Source organism: Nelumbo lutea, chromosome 3, assembly GCF_056320005.1.
Source record: "Nelumbo lutea isolate HS-2025 chromosome 3, American lotus-T2T, whole genome shotgun sequence".
Classification (NCBI taxonomy): domain Eukaryota; kingdom Viridiplantae; phylum Streptophyta; class Magnoliopsida; order Proteales; family Nelumbonaceae; genus Nelumbo; species Nelumbo lutea.
The window spans coordinates 58,194,062-58,215,239 of NC_142686.1; the positions used below are offsets into that span (position 1 = coordinate 58,194,062).

At 39.3% G+C, this 21,178-nt stretch overlaps 1 protein-coding gene across 2 annotated transcripts in view; it reads left to right on the forward strand.

Annotated features, from left to right (window-relative positions):
- Window positions 1-21,178, forward strand: part of LOC148865162 (uncharacterized) — a 43,215-nt gene that overhangs the window by 20,008 nt on the left and 2,029 nt on the right. For both annotated transcript variants that reach the window (XM_088974545.1, XM_088974543.1), the window contains exon 5: window positions 21,022-21,127. In XM_088974545.1, the coding sequence (XP_088830671.1) occupies window positions 21,022-21,127 (106 nt within the window). The remainder of the gene's footprint in view (window positions 1-21,021; window positions 21,128-21,178) is intronic.

Here is a 21,178-nt window from a genome sequence, read left to right on the forward strand (position 1 = left end):
GGTTGGGTGGAATCAGAATCCCATTCCCATTACTGGTGGAATGCATTCCCCTATTTGAGGGAATGGCCATTACCTCGCCCTCCCTTGGGAATGAGAATCTCTTCCAGCTGATTCAGATTCCAATTCCCATCTGAACCAAACAGGTGGGAGGAATAGACTATTCTGATTCCAATTCTGATGGATTTTTTATTTTGACTGCGAACCAAATGGTTTCCTCTGCTTCTTGTTTGGAAACAGTGTGAGATTTTCTTTTTTACATTGGGAATATCATATTTCATCATCATCATCATCATTAAGCCTTGTCCCAACTATATGGGGTTGGCTACAAGAATCCTGTTTTGCCATTTTGTTCCATTCAGTGCCATATCCATGGTTAAATTATGAGCCCTCAAGTCATTTAAATTGGGAATATTATATTTGCTTCTTTCAATCCCTCTATTTCACAACATATCTTGCACGTCACCATTTTAATTGATTATTTTATAGCACTTCTTGTTTATATGAAATATTCTTCTCTATCCTATGTGTCAAATCTACTGCTTGATTGATTGTGATTGCTTTTGTTATGTGGTGTTTGATAAATCTGAAAATTCAGATTTGAAAAGTTAAAAAGATATTAAAAGTGTCTGAAATCTGAAGAGGCATAGATGCTTTTCTACTTTTTAGAGGATCTGAATCAATAAGTTTGTTTTTGTTGGATCATTTAATAAATAAAATGATTAAAATTAAAAAAATAATTAATGACTATAAAAATATTAAAATAATTAATAATTTACACAAAAAAATTAAAATAATTTTTAAAAATTTATGAAATAATTAAAAATTACTAGTTAATAAAAATAATTAATAATTAATAAATAAGACAAGTATATTTAATAAAAATAATTAATGTTTAATAAAATATTAAAAAAAACTATAATTAATAAAATTTATAATTAATATTTAATAAAAATATTATTATTATTCACCAAACCACCGTTGTTGCATGTTGCGGTGGTGGTGGCGGTGGTGGGAAGACGGGAGGGAGAGAGAGAGAGGGGGGGAAGCCGCCGCTGCAAGTTGCAACGGCGGTGGCAGAAGATAGGGCGAAGAGAAAGAGAGAGAGATGCCATTGCAACTTGCAGTGGCAGTAGCAGTGGTGGGAAGACAGGGGAGTGAGAGAGAGAGAGAGGTCGAATGGGGAGGGGTAGTTTTGACTTTTGGCCACGTCTGAAGCGCATCTGAACGCATTAAGTGACTGTCCTTAGTCTAAACATTTCAGATCTGAAAAAAGTTTTCAGACCCTATTTTAGATGCAACAACAAACAAAGGTGGCATCGGAAAAGCAATATTTTCAGATTCAGGCGTCTGAAAAGTGCAATCAAACACCACCTTAGTGTCGACTGTATAGGGGTAGTTTAGTCTTTCTATTTATGTTTAAGCTGATGTGTAATGTTTATGTTAAGTGATGTGTCCCATACTTAAGTAGGGACATAATAGTCAGTAGAAATGTGCTGAAATAAAAAATATGAAAGAAAAGAGTGTTTTCTTGAAGGGAGAAGGAAGAGAGAAGAAGAGATCTTGAGAAATAACATAACACAACTAACATAACTGCTGTGGTCCCCACTTCCTATCTATAACTAACATAACACAACTATTCTTAAAACAACACAAAACCAACTAATTTTCAACATGGTCTTTTGTTTTATTTGATAGAAACCTATAAATATAATCTGGCCGACTAGAGAAATTGACTTTTTTTTTGATAAATAGAGAAATAGACTTTTCTCTCTAGTTTGAACCAGTTTTCTCCTTCTCCTCTCTTCTCTTCTCTTCTCTTCTTCTCTCTTCTATCTCTTCTAATCTTCCTCTAATACTATTTCTAACAGAATTCTAGTGCAGGTCTGAACTTTATCATGGTATTAGAGCCATTGTGACAAAATCAGATTTGCCCAGAATTCTGTTCTATCGACATTCAGCCTAGGGTTTTACAGTTTTCTTCATCATCTGTTGGAGATAGGGAAAAGGGATGAAAAGGAGTGATCGCCCTTTCCCTTTGGAGGTTTTCATGCCTTCCGTTAGTGGTTTAGTGGGTGTTTGTGGTGGTTTGTAGGAAGCCCTCTAATTGATAGTACGAAGGGGGTTGTTTCAGGTGGTGCAGTGGACAGTCGAGTGTCAGGTTGGTTTTTGGTGATTAAATAGGTGGGCTATATGTGTTTCAGTGTGAATCGAGTGGTTGGTGAGTTGCTAGTGTTATGGTGTGTATTCAAGTAATTATGTGGTAGTTTTGTGGTGCTGAAAGTGAAGAAATCAGTGACGAGTATTGCTGAAAATTGTGACTATAGGTGGTTTCAATAGTGTGCAGTGTGGTGAAAAGTGATTTAGAAGTTTGATATATGAGAAAGAAAAAAGGAATTCAGATATGGGAGACAATAGTGAACACAAATCTAGTATTATGGTTCCCACCGACTACCTGAATGTTTAGATGACTTCTATCAAATTGAATGGGGAGAATTATGTGCCTTGGGTGAAATCTGTAGAGGTCTTTCTTAGAGCTAAGAAGAAAGTGAAGCATGTAAGAGAATAAAAACCGCCCGTTGACTCTCAGGAATATAGTGATTGGGAACAAGAAGATGCACAAATTATGACCTAATTATGAAATAGTATGGAACCCAAGATCAGTGTGAATTTTATGCTCCTAGATACAACTAAGGAGATTTGGGACCATGCCAAGAAGTTGTACTTGGGACAAGACAATACTACTAGAGTGTATCAACTTTATCAAAAGTACTTTAATCTGCATCAGGGTAATCAGAGTCTTGAGGAGTACTATGTTAGCATGAGGAACTTTCGTAATGAGTTGAATGTGTACCATCCCCTCACTTATGATGTTAAGATTCAGCAACAACAGAGAGAACAACTAGACGTGTCCAGATTTTTAGTAGGGCTGAAATCTGAATATGAATAATGAGAGCACAGATACTAGGAGGGTCATCTCTTCCGTCTCTAGAAGAGGTGTTTGCCCATCTCCAGAGGATTTCTGTTGGGCCCACAGAGAATTCTACTATTTCTGTATGTAATGAGTTGAATGTGTACCATCCCCTCACTTATGATGTTAAGATTCAGCAACAACAGAGAGAACAACTAGACGTGTCCATATTTTTAGTAGGGCTGAAATCTGAATATGAATAATGAGAGCACAGATACTAGGAGGGTCATCTCTTCCGTCTCTAGAAGAGGTGTTTGCCCATCTCCGGAGGATTTCTGTTGGGCCTACAGAGAATTCTACTATCTCTTACAGAAATAGTAGAATTCTCTATGAACCCATGTATAGTCATGGTGATGGGCATGTTGGTGGTTGAGATTCAGGGGGAGCTCGTGGCAGAGGATGTAGTAATGGTCCGAGGAAGTGTACACAATGTGGTATGGAAGGTCACACCATTAACTTTTGTTATGATTTGCACGACCCACCTTCAACTTGGGCAAATCATGTAGTGGACAGTGATGGTAATTCAAGATAGGATATCCAATAAGTTGATTAGATGCCCTCTACATCTATGGATGTCTTTGGGAAGGAGATGATGAGTGTCCCATGTGATGAGTATGAGTAGTTTATCTAGGCCACCTCTCAAAAGAATATACCTACTCTTGCACATTCAGGTATGGCTTGTCTGGCATCCAAACCCACATCTTGGAGTATCGACTCTGGAGCTTCCGATCATATGACTAGGACTCCAGGTGTGTTTTCCTCCTTTCACAGTGCTCCACATCACATTTTGTTACCCTTGCTAATGGTTCACATCCTCCATTTGTGGTGTTGGTATATTGACATAGACCCTTTATCCCTGCCCTTAGTTTTGTATGTTCCCAAATTCCCTTTTAATCTTATGCCTGTTAGTAAGCTAACAAAGTCTCTTAATTGCTCTATCATCTTTTACCCCGCTTCTTGTGTTTTTTAGGATATCAAGATGGGGATGAAGATTGGTGGAGGGCATGAAGTCGGTGGACTATATTATCTTGATGGTGGTGGTGATTCATCAACAGCTCTTCAGACAACTCTTTCTCCTCTTCAGTGGCATTGTAGACTTGGTCATCCATTGCTTAAAGCACTGAAGTCACTTATTCCGTTGTTGAGCGTCTTTCTGTTTTGGATTGTGAGTCGTGTTAGTTGGGGAAATATCATCGTGTTCCCTTTAGTCCTAGGGTTGATAATCGTATGTTGACTCATTTTTCTTTAGTTCATTCAGATATTTAGGGTCCAAATAAAATAATGTCATACAATGGTTACAAATACTTTGTTATTTTTGTTGATGATTATTCAAGGATGACGTGGCTTTACCTAATTAAAGAAAGGAGTGAGTTGTTTTCCGTTTTCCAAAAAATTTATACTGAAATTCGTAACCGATTTGGTGTATACATTAAGATTCTTTGTTCTGATAATGGCCACGAATACTTTTATACACCGTTTCAGGAGTACTTGGAACAACATGGCATTATCCATCAAACTTCATGTACCTACACCTTAGCAAAATGGGGTGGTTGAGAGAAAGAACCGCCATCTTTTGGAAACTGCTCGGTTCCTTTTACATCATATGAATGTACCCAAACGTTTTTGGAGTGATGCTGTGCTTACATCTTGTTTCCTCATTAACCGGATGCCCATGCCCATCATTGAAGGTCATTCTCCTTTCACCACTTTGTTTCCTACCTTGTCTCCTTTCCCTCTTACTCCCACGGTTTTTGGGTGTGTATGTTTTGTTTATAATCTTGGACCTGGAATGGAAAAATTAGATGCACGATCCACTAAGTGTATCTTCCTTGGCTATTCCCGGACCCAGAAAGGGTATAAGTGTCATAACCCCAATTCTTCATCGTCGAGATCTGACAGTTGTCTCCACCTCCTATTTCTGGCCTTGATTTTCCTATTGCCTTGCAGGAAGGTAAACACAGTTGCACACTTCATCCCATTTCCAATTATGTTTCAGTATCTCACCTTTCTGCTTCCCATCGTCAGTTTGTTTCTTTGTTGTCTTCTATTTCGGTTCCTACAGATGTCCAAGAAGCCCTTGCTTCTCCAGGGTGGCGCCATGCAATGGAAGAGCTCTCAGCTTTGGCTCATAATCACACATGGTATACACTGTTAAGTATTTACCTGATGGTAGTGTAGAGCGATTGAAAGCCCAACCGGTTGCCAAAAGCTATTCCCAAACATATGGTATTGACTACACTAAGACCTCTCCTATTGCTAAAATTGGTTATGTTTGTGTTTTGATATCTCTAGCTACTATCTATGATTGGCCTCTGTTTCAACTTGACATCAAGAATGCCTTTTTACATGGTGATCTCCTTGAGGAGGTCTATATGGAGCAACCACCAGGGTTCGTTGCTCAGGGGGAGGATAGTAAGGTGTGCAGACTAAAGGAGGCCATTTATGGACTTAAACAGCCCCCCCATGCGTGGTTTGGTAGATTCAGTGAAGTGATAAAGAAGTTTGGTATGAAACAGTGTCAAGTTGATCACTCAGTATTCAACTATGATTCGCATGCTGGGAAGATCTTACTGGTGGTATATGTAGATGATATTGTCCTTACCGGTAGTGACAGATTGGGGATTGATAGGCTGAAGACTTTTCTCTAGGAACACTTTGTAACAAAGGACATTAGTAAATTAAAATATTTCTTGGGGATAGAAGTAATAAGGTCTAAGCACGGTATTAATTTGTGTTAGAGGAAGTATGTTCTTGATTTGTTGGAGGAGACATGATTGTTAGGTGCCAAACCGGCTGAAACACCAATGGAACCAAATACCAAGTTGAGCAGTGATATGGGTGAGGAGTTTGAAGATCCTAAAAGGTATAGGTGGTTGGTGGGTAAGCTAAACGACCTAACCATTACTCAGCCAGATATTTCATTTGCAGTTAGTGTGGTGAGTTAATTTATGCAGAATCCTCGGGTTCCACATTGGGATGCAATTCTAAGGATTGTAAGGTATTTGAAGGGAGCACCTGGTCATGGCTTGTTATACAAGAGTGGAGGAAATCTTGAAATAGAGGGATACACTGATGTTGATTGGGCTGGTTCTGTAACAAAAGGTCCAATACAGGTTATTGTACTTTTCTTGGGGGTAATTTGGTGACATGGAAAAGTAAGAAACAGACAGTTGTGGCAAGAAGCAATGCAGAAGAAGTACTATTCTAAGTGATTAATCTAGTTGGCTAGGGAAGTGAATTGGAATAAAGATCTCTTAGCATACTCCATATTCCATAGAGTATTTATTGACATGAATTAAACTATATCGAACTTGTAATTTATTATGTAGAACTATGATACTCATATACCTCAACATGCCTAGTGTACTTGTGGAAACACGATTTGATACTGATATTGACCGTCAATGCTAAATTGTGCATGGATATATCCCAAGAGTAAAGTTTTTTCCATTGGTATGCATGGTTCTCCCAAATCCTCAAAAAGTTATGTATTTTTCTGTTATAAAAAATAATATAGGATCTTTCTTAACAAAGGAGGAAGGTATTCTTTTGATGTCTGGGGGTTTTGTAGTTTTTAGTAAGAGAGTTATTTTTTCCATGTGGAGGGATGGTGTTATGAGATCCAGACTTTCCATTGAACGAGGGACCAATGAGATTGGCTACATGTATAGAATTGCATCATGCCATACCTTAGAATAAATTGTACTTTCCCTACTTTTGGTAGTTTCTCATTTGTATGGGTGTTAAAAGTGACTTTACATCATAGCCTCATAGGTAATTCTTCTGGGATGAAATCTTGTCACAAGGAAATGGGGTAATCAATAATGTGGCATTTTGACAAACAAATGTAACCATGTTGGGTTGCTAACTCACATCAATATCTCTATTTTCATTAGAATCTGGGATACAGACCTAACAACAACCTGGAGCTCATTAACAAATTTACTAGTATGATAAACTTTGTAAAATTGGAAACTCCATTGTATAATAAACTTTGTAATATTAGAAACTTCGTTCAATTTGGTAGGATTTGAATATTTAGAAATTTATCCAAAAAACTAAAAGTAAACTTGTTACATACTTGACTAATTTGCCAAAAGCCCAAGAACTGCTGGAATGTGTAAAGCCAAGCCATTTTACCATTAAGACCATGACAATATTCCACCAAACTTTCACAGCTAACATCCCAATGGTTCTTACTCTTTAAGTAGGTAGCCTTTTCCTTTTGGAAGGTCTCACTCTGCTCTAGGTAGCCCATTCTGTTATTTGAACTCGAGAACCGTGTAGACTGTGATCAGTCCTACTCTAGATGAGAATTCAATAAGAAAAGTCAGAAAATAGAAGAGGAAGAAGAGAGAGAGAAAGAGAGAGATCGAAGGGAAAAGAATTCAGAGAAGAGTGTTGGTTGACTTGCACATTGTCGCCCCACTCAGCTATTTATATTAAAGATTTAAAACAGCAAACTTACAATATTGCCCCTACTAACATAACTTATCAACAACTAAAGAATAACAGAAGTAACTAACTTACTGACACTACTAACATGCTAACAGCTACACAAATGGTGCTAACAACTACGTAAATGGTATGCTAACAGCAACATAAATAAAGATATTATTGCCCTACAACTCTACACTCTCCCTCAAGTTGGGAGTAAATATCAATCATTCCCAATTTGCGTAAGTTTGTCTCCAACTTGGTCTTTGGAATTGCCTTAGTGAAGAGATCAGCAAGCTGCATGTCAGAGGCAATATATGGAAGACGCACTTCTTGAGAAGCAACTCTCTCTGGTAAAGTGTCGATCCACTTTGATATGCTTAGTTTTGTCGTGTTGAACCGGGTTATGGGCAATATTAATAGCGGCCTGATTATCACAATACAACATCAGGGTCTTCTCATAAGCAATGCCCAGTTCTTCAAATAGAGATCTCAACCATAAGACTTCAGCCACACCATTAGCCATAGATCTGTATTCAGTTTCAGAATTGGAACGAGCAACAACATTCTGTTTTTTACTTCTCCAAGAGATAAGATTTCCTCCTATAAAGGCACAATACCTAGAGGTGGATCTCCTGTCATCAACACACCCAACCCAATCAACATCTGTGTAGACTTGTATTTTCATGTGACCATTATCTTTGAAGAGTATGCCTTTGCTTGGACATCTCTTGAGATAAGCAAGAACCCTCTCAACTGCAAGAAGGTGAGTGGTTCTGACGGAATGCATGTACTGGCTTGTAAAGATACTGGGCCGAATGGGCCCTAACAGCCTCTCTTGTAATATCTTTTATTTTATGTAGATGGGCCACACTTAATGGGCCTGTTATTTATTCTTGTTTTATTTTTTCTTTATGTAACTGCCAAGCTGGGCACCTACTTAAGGTTATTCTTGTCATCATCAAATTTTTAGATCTTAATAAAATAGGGTTAGAGGAGAATGGAGAATTATTCGACTCCTTCTTCTCTTACATATTTTCTTCGCCATCTTCTTCTCCAGTACAGTTATTCAGACCTGTTTTATTCTGCTAATCACTAAGTTTAATCTTGATATTAGATGACTGATTTACATCTTGGTATCAGAGCGGGTTTAGTTCCTCTTCCTTCTTTTTCTTCGTTCCTGTACACTCTAAAATCAAGAGAGTGTATGGAGAGATAGGTTCTCTATAGTGTATAGAATCGCTTGCCTAGTTGGTAGAAGGGTTTGGAGAGTTTAGTTCTGGCTAGATTTTGCCAAGAAGTGATGTCGTTCTGCTGCTAACCGAAACCCTAGCCAACTAGAGATTTTCGAGGTTACCAGGAAAGGTGAAGCTCGGGTGTGGCACTCTGTGCTTGGAAGGTGTCTTGTGACTGCTAAAGTAGGGCGGTTCAGGTTTGGAAGAGTTTGGGTTAGTCTGGTAGGTGCGGCAGCATCTTCTCTCTTCCTTTCATCTACTGGACGAAGCAAAACCCTAGTTTTTCAAGCACCCGAGTTCTGGTTTAACTTCAAGTAAGTTTACATAGTCAAAATTTCTGTTCTTTGATTTCCGTTTGATTAATGGAGACATACGGAAGTGAGTTCAAGCAGGTGCCGGTTTTTGGACCTGCCTCAGTAGATTCCGTTTTGACTGGTGTTATCACAATTAAGCTAGATGGGACAAACTATCTTGCTTGGGTACAGTCTATAAAAATCTAAGTTTGTAGTAGAGGAAAACTCGGGTGTCTCACAGACAGTAATGTGAAACCCGAAGAGATAGACCCTGAATTTGAAAAATGGATGTAAGAGAACTATACTGTTATAGGATGGTTAGTCAGCTCTATGCAACCCCATATAAGCCAACATTATCTCTGGATGTCTTCGGCTAAGGAGATATGGGACAGTGTATCTGAGACCTATTCACAGAAACTGAATGTAGCCATAGCGTACAAATTGAAAAGTGATGCGAAAAACCTGAGACAAGGGGAGAAAAGTGTAGCAATCTACTACTCTATACTAAAATCCCTATGGCAGGAAATTGATGTTATGGAGACGGTGGTATGGAAGAGTAAAAAGGATGCTGAAATGTATAGAAAGTTGGTGGAGAGAAATAGGGTGTTTGAGTTTTTCACTGGACTCAACCTTGAGTTTGATATTATCAGACAAAATATTTTGGCTAGGGATGAGGTTACTCTTTCACAGGCATATGCTATGGTAAGTAGTGAGGAGAGTAGGCGGCAGGTTCAGTTGCAGAGTCCACCTACAGAACATTTTGCACATGCGGGAATGTAACCAAAGGGCCCTACTGAGAAAAGAGAGCAGGTGTGTGAATATTGCAAGAAACCACGGCATACAAAGGACACCTACTGGAAGCTTCATCCTGGACTTCTCCCTGATAGGTTTAAGAACAATAGTAACCCTAAGAAGGGTAGTCAGGTGGGAAAACCCAAGACTGCTAATGCTGCTATAGTACCTGAAGGGGGAATTAAGGAGAGTGAAGAGAAATCAGCCATTGAGCAGTTGGCTGCAATGAAGTTGGATTTTGAGAAGTATGGGAGGCTCCTAAATCACCTGGAAGCTATAGTTTCTTCAGCTCACCCTTTCAACAGTACATCATCTTCATCGGCTTTTGCTCACTCAGGTACTCGTGCTTCTGCAAATCATGCTTCAATTTCAGGTAATCATAAAATCCCTTGGATTATCGATTCCGGTGCATCACACCATATGACTAGTCTATCTAACCTTTTTTGCTCATATCACCTTCTATCTGGGAAAGAGAAAATATCCCTTGCTGATGGGTCCCTTGCCCCCATCTTTGGTAAAGGTGATATAAGACCTCTGATACCTTGTTCTTATCTTTTGTTCTTCATGTCCCTAAGCTTAACACAAACCTCTCATCTGTTAGTAGCTTAACAAAGTCCATGAATTGCAGCACAACCTTCTTTCCCACGCATTGTGTTTTTCAGGACCTGCAGTCTCAGAGGATGATTGGGAGTAGCCATGAGGCGAACGGAATATACTTGCTGGACACATTGAATCAAGCTTTGGGACCACCTCATGGAGTTGCCTTAGAGTCATTCGTGTCAGAGTCTGTTAACAAAATTTTTTTATGTCATTTTCGGTTTGGTCACTTGTGTTTTTCTGCTTTGAGTCATCTGTTCCCAGATATGTTTAAATGAGTGTCTTTATCGAGATTTCATTGTGAATAATGTGAGCTGGCAAAGCATTGTAGACATTCCTATTCAATTAGCAATAAAAGATCACGTTCTCCTTTCCATATTGTTCACTCTGATGTGTGGGGGCCATATCACATGCCAACCATGGGGGGTTACATGTACTTTATCCTTTTTATTGATGATTATTCGCGTTACACTTGGATTTATCTCATGAAATCTAGGGATGAAGTACCAACTATTGTGAAAAATTTTCATGAACTCATCCTCACCCAGTTTAATACTCGTATCAAAATATTCCGCTCTGACAATGCTAAGGAGTATTTTGAGAGAACCCCCTCCACCTATCTTGAAACTTTTGGGGTTATTCATCAAAGTTCTTGTTTCTACACTCCACAACAAAACGGGGTGGCAGAAAGAAAGAACAGGCATGTAGTTGAGGTTGCCAGATCCCTCTTGTTTGCATCCCATGTTCCTGTAAAGTTTTGGGGAGATGTTGTTCTTACTGCTACCTTTCTGATCAACCGTATGCCCTCCCGGGTCCTTGGCTTTAAAACTCCTTTTAGTCTTCTCTTCCCGGATGAGGATCTCTTTTCTCTTCCTCTCTGTGTGTTTGGATGTACTTGCTATGTGCATATTCAGTCACCAAAGGCACAAGTTTGAACCTAAGGCTCATAAGTGTGTGTTTCTGGGATATGCTTCCACACAGAAGGGTTATCGCTGTTTTGATCCAGTTCGTGGCACCTGCTTTGTATCTCGAGATGTCACCTTTGCCGAGTTGACTCCCTTCTTTAGTATTCCTCCTGAGTGGGAGAAATCTGATGAGCCCTTTGCTATGTCTCTAGTTGTTCCTCTTCCCATCCCTTGTAAGTCCGATCATGGGGTGTCCACCTCTTCCACTGGACCTACCTCTGATATACCTGCTTCTCCTCCTCCTTCTGCTCCTGCTCTCCAAAGGTGGTACCAAAGGCAGAGATTCAGACATGTGCAGGTTGTTTCCACTCATTCAGAAGAGCATCTTGCCACTCCCATCATTCCTGAGGAAACATGTCAGCCCTCTACTGACCCATCTCTGACTGTCCCAAACCTTGACCTTCCTATTGCTCTTTGCAAGGGAAAGCGGAAGTGTACAACCCACTGTATCTCCAAACACTTATCTTACAACCTTCTCTCCCCTTCCTACTACTCCTTTCTTGCATCTATTTCTTCCCATGTGATACCCAGGTCTGTATCGGAAGCATTATCTCAAGCTGAATGGAGATATGCTATGATGACTGAACTTGATGCATTACATAAGAACCATACCTGGGATATTGTGGACTTGCCGGAAGGGAAGGAACCAGTGGGTTGTAAATGGGTGTTTACCATTAAGTATCACTCTGATGGCTCTGTTGAGAGGTTTAAGGCTCGTTTGGTTGCTAAGGGTTACACCCAAATGTATGGCATTGACTATCTTGAGACATTTGCTCCTGTAGCTAAGATGACTTCAGTCAAGGTTTTACTTTCTCTAGCAGCTGCTTTTGATTGGCCCCTACACCAGTTTGATGTTAAAAATGCCTTCTTGAATGGAGACTTGGATGAAGAGGTCTATATGTCTCTACCTCCAGGAGTGTATGGGAAAGAAATGAAAGGCAAGGTGTGTAAACTACACAAATCTATTTATGGTCTCAAACAATCTCCTCGGGCTTGGTTTGAGAGATCTCTGGTTGCTCTTGTCTCCTTTGGCTACATTCAAACACAATCTGATCATACACTGTTCTTGAAGAGAAATGACTCTCTGGTGACCTTCTTGATTGTTTATGTTGATGACATTGTGGTCACGGGTAATGACATTGAAGAGGCCAGTAAATTAAAAGGATTTATCGACTCTGAATTTGAAATCAAAGACTTGAGAGATCTTCGGTATTTCTTGGGCATTGAAGTTGCTTCGATCTAAGGATGGTATCTTCATATCTCAACGCAAATATGTCCTTGATCTTCTTGCTGAAACTGGTAAAATTGGAGCTAAACCTATCTCCACTCCCATTGATCCTAATCATAAGCTTTCTGCCACAGATGGTGAACCTTTGTCTGATAAGGGAGTGTTTCAGAGACTGCTTGGGAAGTTGTTATACCTTTGCATGACTCGGCCAGATATTTCCTATGCAGTAAGTGTTATTACTCAGTTTATGCATTATCGCAGAGATACTCATCTAGCTGTTGCAGAAAGGGTTCTGTGCTACTTGAAAGGTACTCCAGGGAAAGGTATTCTATTTGCTAAGCATGGTCACATGAAGCTGGAAGCCTTTACTGATGCTGATTGGGCATGATGTATTGATGACAAAAGGTCCACCTTTGGTTATTGTGCTCTGGTTGCTGGGAATATTGTATTGTGTCTTGGAGGAGTAAGAAACAATCAGTAGTTGCTAGATCCTCAGCTGAAGCAGAATACAGGGCAATGGCTCATGGTGTGTCAGAATTACTATGGGTATGATCCCTTCTAGAGGAATTGGGGGTGGAATACAAGAAACCAATGATGCTCTATTGTGACAACCAAGCTGCAATCAACATTGCACATAATCCTGTTCAACATGATAGAACTAAGCACATTGAGGTTGATAGGCATTTCATAAGGGAAAGAGTCTCTTCAGGAGAAGTTTGTTTACCATTCATCACATCAGAAGAGCAACTGGCTGATATCTTGACCAAGGGAGTTCCAAGGGGGAATTGACACACTATATAAGCAAGCTGGGCATGATTGACATCTATGCTCAGCTTGAGGGGGAGTATAAAGAGACTGGGCCAAATGGGCCCTTACAGCCTCTCTTGTGATATCTTTTATTTTATGTTGATGAGCCACACTTAATGGGCTTGTTATTTATTCTTGTTTTATTTTTTCTTTATGTAACTGCCAAGCTAGCCGCCCACTTAAGGGCATTCTTGTCACCATCAAATTTTTAGATCTTAATAAAATAGGGTTAGAGGAGAATGGAGAATTATTCGACTCCTCTTACCTCTTCTCTTTGCCATCTTCTTCTCCAGTACAGTTATTCAGACCTGTTTTATTCTGCTAATCACTAAGTTTAATCTTGATATTAGAGGACTGATTTAAGGAGCTTCCCAAGCAATCGTTGAAACATAACTTTGTCTTCAAGGGGCTCTCCACCTTCTACACTTATCCTATGATTTTGTTCAATGGGTGTGTCAGCAGGTTTAACACCTAGCTTCCCAATTTCTTCCAAAAGATCAAGAACATACTTTCTTTGGGAGACAAAAATCCCATGTTTGGACCGTGCTACCATAATTTCCAAGAAATATCGTAGTTCTCCCAAAACTTTTTAACTCAAACTCTTGATGAAGCAATTGCTTAAGAGAGTCAATCTCATGGGTATCACTCCTTGTCACAACAATATCATCCACATATACAACAACTAGGGTCAAAGAGGAATCCATCTTAATGAAAAGGGTGTGATCTGACTGGGCTTGTACATAGCTGAATTTTTCAAGGGCTTGTCTAAATCTATCAAACCATGCTCTGGGAGATTGTTTTAGTCCATATAAGGCTTTATTCAATTGGTAGACCTTCTTCCCTACTTCTGTATTATAGAATCCATGAGGTAACTCCATATATACCTCTTGCAAATCACCATTGAGGAAGGCATTTTTGACATTAATCTAAAACAATGGCCATGAGAAATTTGCTGCAATGGATAGTAAACTTTAATAGTATTCATCTTGGATACTGTTGCAAAATTCTCCAAATAGTCTATGCCATATGTCTGTGTAAACCCCTTTGCAACTAATCTGGCATTATATCTTTCAACAGAGCCATCAACATTATGTTTCATTGTAAACATACACCCAACTGGTTTCTTCCCTTTAGGCCGATCAACTAACTCCCATGTATTGTTCTTTAGAAGAGCATCCATCTCCACCTTCATTGCATTCTTCCACTCAGGTACTAACAAGGCTTCCTACACTATTTTGGGAATGGTAATAGTAGCAATAGATGCCAAAAAAGACTTATAGGATGGAGACAAATGATCATAAGACAGAAACTGAGAAATACAATGGGTTGTAGATGATGTACAATGGCACTTCCCTTTATGAACTGCAATTGGAAGATCAAGATCATCCAAAGGAGGAGAAGGCTCAACAATGGGAGGCATTGAAGGTGTAAGTAAGGTGATCAGGCTACGTTCGAGGGTTTCCTTGAAGGGCGAAGGAAGACCGGATGCAGGTTTAGGGTTTGGAGATTGGGGTGATAAGAGAGTAGGGTAGGAGGATTGAATGATTCGAATGATGATCCCGCCATGAGACGGTCTCTCATTTATAAGGAGGGATCCCGAGGTCTCGAAAGGAAGGTATTGAAAGGGTTTGATTCCCATTAGGAAAGGGAATATTAGATTCACTGTCGGTCATTAAGGGGCATTGCTAGGGTTTCGCCACATGTCTTATGAAATCTCTCAAGGACTGACTTTCGTCTGAGGATTCTCATAATCTACATGTGCTACTTCCATTCGTGACCTACTTAATTGACGTGGCATTGGTGGCGTCATCATCCAATAGGCGTGTTTTACTAAGCCTATATGGCACATTATCACGCACGTGATCTTGAAGTTGCACGTGTAATCAATATTTAACTCCGGTTCATAATAACTCGCAGTTTTGTAATGGTCTCGGGCTCATCGCAGAACTACGCACATTCAAAGTTTATCGCAGAACCGTGTATGTCTAGACTTTATTGCAGGTTCACATAAGGTAGTGTTTACTTTGACTTGTGTCAAGTGTAAGTTTGTCGCGGACATGCAATGAGTCGTATGTTCATCATAGTTGTTCGATGAGTTATATGCTCATCGCAGGTAACCAATGGACTATGGACTCATGTAGACGTCCATGCGGTGCCTGTTTAGTGTTTTCTGTACTTTGATGGTCTGAGCGAGCACTATGTACTACAAGAGGTATCTCATTTGTAATGGGGGATAAAGGAATTATGGTACTTGAATCTAGAGCCGCAGAGGGAATTGGAGTCAGCCTGGATTGTTGATAACCAAAATCAACCTGCCTCCACCACCTGTGATACACCCTCAAATCCCAACATCTTTGACAACCCTCCTCACGACACTCCCCTTCAGTGGTTGGGACAGGTAATGGAATTTTTGATGAATGAGACCCCATCTCACTACTCTCCCCCTGAGAAGAAACTCTATGATAATAGGGTACATCCTCAAAGAATGTGACATCCATAGAAACAAACCGTTTTCCAAAAACAGGTTCATAGCAGCAATATCCTTTTTGATTTTGTGCATACCCAAGAAAGACACATTTTAAAGCAATGAGGTCCAAGAATCTGAACAAAGCAGGTGCATCCAAAGGTCTTAACAGTACGTTTGGTTGCCGAGAAAGGATGAGATGAGAAGGGATGGGATGAGAAAGGATGGGATGGGAAGAAAAAATTCATTTTCTCAATCCTGTCATCTTGTGTTTGGTTGATGAGAAAATTTTACATACACAAGAAGAAGAGATTTCACAAGCAATCTTCCCTAACAGTGCTACGCAATCTTCATTTGCTTCAATTCCCTAATCTTTGAAAACTTTTTCCCAACTTTTGTTCAGTGGGTGTGAGGCTGCAAACGGATCAAATCAAATTCAGATTGGGTGTAAACAAGAAAAACCAATATCCAATTTGATTCATACAAGTTGTCCTATAAACAAAAACAATGGCGACCAAGAAAATTAAAACCCAGAACGCAAAACTGCACAATAGTGGCTACAGATAAAGAGAAAACCCCATAAATCAAAAGGGTACCATTTCTCAATCCGATGTTGGATTCTTCGGTGTTAATATTGTAGAGAACACCTTCGTAATGGATTTTGCTCTTCAATGTCAAGCTAATCAAGCTGCCAATGTAGAAATTGGTCGACCCACCAAATCTTGATGCCTCTGCTGCCATGATTTTAGCAATAGAAGCAAATACAAGGCAGCATTCAGAGAGCTATTCTTTGCAATGAATAGAGAGAACCTTGGCGTTTTCCTTCTCAACAGCCGGTAGCATGAGGGGACCGATGAACGTCGCTGGAGAGCTATTCTTCATCAGGAACGTTGCCAGAGACTCAATCGTTGTAAACGGGAGGCAGTGAGTGTTGGTTGTGGAGCTTCAATTTTCTATGACTCTTTCTCACCGGGGTCGCACCATTTCGACACGACCCCACGTCCTTGATTTTGTGAATTGGCATCACGCAGTTTCCCTTCCCATCTCTACCAACAAACACCTAAAAATAAGAATCCAATGGGAATATTCCCATTTTCGCATCTCAATCGTAGAAACCAAACATACCCTAAGAGGAATGGTAAACAAGTCCTTATTGGGATATAATAGGTTAAATGGAGTTCTTGTTGTCATGGACACGTGAAGGAAATTGGTTGATGAGGTACATAGCAGTGTGGATAGCATCTCCCTAGAAACGTATGGGAACATTGGAAGTCAGCATAATGCTTTTGGCCACCTTCAATATATGCCTATTTTTCCTCTCAGCAACTCCATTTTGCTGAGGTGTATGGGAACAAGTCTCTGATGGATAACCCCATGGTCAAGGAGATATGAAGCCAATGGTTTTGCAAAGTACTCTTTAGCATTACCAGATCTGATAGATTTGATTTTGACCTCAAATTGGGTCAAAACCATTTGATGAAAAATCTGAGTTAGGGTAGGGACCTCATCTCGAGAGCGTATAAGTTAAACCCATGAGAAACGAGTGTAGTCATCAACAAACAGCAAAAAATATCTATATCCCCTCATAGCAGTGATGTGATATGGTCCCCATACATTAGAATGCACAATTTCAAAAGGAATACTACTTTTATTGCTTAAAGAATAAGTTGTTCTACAGTGCTTTGCAAGTTCACAACTTTCACATTTTAAACTAAACCTTTGAACTTAAACAAACTGGGAAATAAACTCTTCAAAGACCTAAAAGATAAATGACCTAGCTGATTATGCCAAAGCATAACCTGGCTTACAGACTGAGAAACTAATGAACTCCCCACTTCTCTATCTTCCCTATGTGAATGCCCTCTAACCAAGTAGATTCCATTCGTCTCATGGCCAATCCCAATTACTTTCCTTGTCTCTAGATCCTGAAAAACATGCTGATTAGGAAAGAAAATCACTGAACAGTTTTGATTTTTAGTGATACTACTAACTTAAAGCAGGTTGGTACTAAGTTTAGGAACATGCAAAACTGAGGACAATGAAATGGCACCAGACAATCTAGTGTTCCCTTGCTGGAAATGGAAACAAGGGAGTCATCAGCAATGGACACTTTGTCTCTACCAGAGGATAAGCAATAAGTATTAAACAATGAGGATAAGCTAGTCATATGATTAGATGCAAGGATGTGGTTCTTGTGCTAGAGGATGAAACACCATCAGTAGTAATTGCCACATTGGCATTCCTCTTTTTGTTTCTGAGTTTTGTTGGAATTAGATGTGGATACAGCTTCCAATATGGGTCCTTGGTATGCTTTGGTTTCTTGCAATGATCTCAAGCCAACTCCCTCTTGTCCTCTTTCTTCATATCCCTTTCTTTGTCACCCCCAAACTTTAGTTCCATTGCTGCTAGGGCTGATTCCATAGACTGATACTGTAGCATAACCTTTCTCCTACATTCTTCACTATACACTAAGGAATAGGTCTGAGACAAGGTCAAACTCTCCCTAGTGAGAAGTTGCCTCACAATGTCATATTTTGGATTCAGACCAGCTAGGAATTCAAAAATTCTATTGGTGTCAACCTGTTTTCTGTATGTCTGTGCATCCTTCTAACTTTCCAACTCAATTGTCTCTAGGTGATCAATTTCATGCCACAAAGACTTCAAAGTAGAGAAGTAAAGTGAGACTGATTTCTCTCCCTTCTTAAGATTATTGACTTCACATTTCAGTTCATAGGCCCTAGCAACATTAAGTGGCTGAGAATAGGTTTCTCTCATGATGTCCCAAATTTCTTTGGCAGTTTTGGCCCACAAGTAATTTCAGCTGATATGAGGCTGCATGGAATTGCACAACCAAGCCATGACCAAATAGTTCTCCTGAACCTATTTGGCATATATTGGGCCTTCCTTGTGTGGTTTCTTTACATCCCCCATTCCATAGCCTAATTTCCCTCTACCTCCAATAGCCATCATAGCTGATTGGGCCCACTCCAAGTAATTTGATCCATCAAATTTCACTGTGGTAATCTGAAAGGTATTTTCAATCATGTTTCCAGCCCCCAAAACACCCTCCCCTTGACTTTTTAACTCAGTTCCTGCCATCTCTACCAAGAATTTATCACAAAGAACTGTTTTTTATGCTGAAACAAAGGTAATTAACACCCTGAAATTGCTAACAGCCAACTTGGAATGCTGAAAAAGATCTAGCAAACACCTAGAAATTCTGAAACAGGCCTAATAATCTTCAAAAAATTCATTACCAACCAATCTGGAATGCTAAAAACAGATCAACTGTTACCCAGAAACTACTCACAGTCAGACTAATAGGATTTAAAACAGAGAACTGGTCGTGGGTTTGGGAAAACCCTAAAGAAAGATTAGGAGAAATCAGAAATAAACAGCCGCTCCTTCCAGATCACTCTTATCAGTTCCTGATTGGTGTCGATCTCAAAAAAAGATTGAAACTTACCCAAAAAAAAACTAGTCGCCACTTCCAATACTCAGTCTGAACCCTAATCTTGAATTTCTTTCCTTCCCCCTGATTCTTCCTGATCATCGGACTCTTTCCAAGGCTCTATAATCTCTTGAAAAGCTGCTGCGCTCTACCAATTATCTCCAAGAACCAGCTGATTGATAAATCTTGCTAAAACTTCCAAGTTCCAACCCTAGGAAGTTCCCATGTAGTCGGCCTAATTAGATTCACATGAGAAACCCTAGGTTGGCTCTGATACCAACTTGTCTAGTAGAGAGTGTGATCAGTTCTACTCTAGATGGGAATTCAACAAGAAAAAGTTAGAGAATAGAAGAGAAAGAAGAGAGAGAGAGAGAGAGAGGAAAGAATTCAGAGAAGAGTGTGGATTGACTTGCACATTGCCGCCCCACTCAGCTATTTATATTAAAGATTTAAAATATAGAAAACTTACATTATTGTCCCTACTTACATAACTTATCAGCAACTAAATAATAACAGAAATAACTTACCAACACTACTAACATGCTAACAGCTACATAAATGGTATGCTAACAGCAACATAAATAAAGATATTATTGCCCTACAACTCTATAGTCTCTGATACCAATTTTTATCAATGTTCAGAGAACTGGATGGGGCATAGAACCGGAGAAGGGAGAGGTTCACAGGTCAGAGGTTCGACCGGGGTCGAATCGGAGGTCAAACTGTAATGACGTGGCAAATACATATATATACTATGGGTCATATAAATACTATATATAATATATTTTACAAACATTTAATATACTGAAATATGGTGGATGGATGGTAAACTTCTTAATTTTTAAAACAAATGACTAGGGTTCAATACTTTTAATTTACATTTTCTTTAAAATACGTGCATAATAATGTAATATGTACAATAAAGAGTCATTATTTAGCATAAGCAAAGAGAAGGATTAGTGGTAATTATGTAATCTATATAAATAAGAGGTTTTCTGTTCAAATCTTATTAGCAACATTTTAAAATTTCACTTATGTATGGACCCGGGCGGTTTCATAAAACCAGGACCGGTTCACTGGTTTTTTGGTTAAATTGGCCGGTCAGCTGGTTTTCACTGGTTTTTGAGCAAGTCTGGTTATTGGAGTGTGGCCGAACTCGTCATGGCCTCGGGTCACGGTTCAGCTGGTTTGACCGTCTGGTCTGGTCCGGTTTTCTAAACAATGATTTTTATGTATTTGACCAACACATGAAAAGCCCTATGACTGTTGGAACACATAAAGCAAGCCATTTAACCATTAAGAACAAAACAAAACTGTATTTTTTTGCATGGTAGCAATATTATCTAATGGGATGCTATTATTATTGTTATGGTTCCTGGGTTTGGGGAGAAATAGATAAATTTCTCTCCATTTCCTGTACCAGATATCTCTCTGGGAATTCTCAGGTGCACACCATTTTTCTATCATTTATAGTAATCCTACTCTTTTCATTGACATTGTTTCCTAGTTTATACTCCCTCTATTCTAGCATTGTGCTAATATAGCTTTCTTCCTTCATTTCTGACACACCAAATATTTTCATGTACTTACCTTTTGAGATTATGTTACTTGTAAATTGTAATTACTTCTATGGTAATGAACATAGATGAAATAGATTTCCCTTTCTTTTCCCTAATCCTCAAAGTTAGAGTGACAGCGTCAGCATATTTTTGTTTGTCAATTAATGGATGCAACTTTAGTTATAAACACAATGCTGCACTCAAGTCATGTTTTTGAGTTTTCAGGGCCTCAGTACAGGTACAAAGAAGTATTTATGAGAAAGAGACAAAAACTATGTCAGTTAGCTGCAGAAGCATTAGCTCTGGAGGCTGATGAGTGCTGTTCAAAGGGGTTAGAAATAGCTCAATCAATGAGTTTTCTGTTATCTCTTTATCTTCTGTT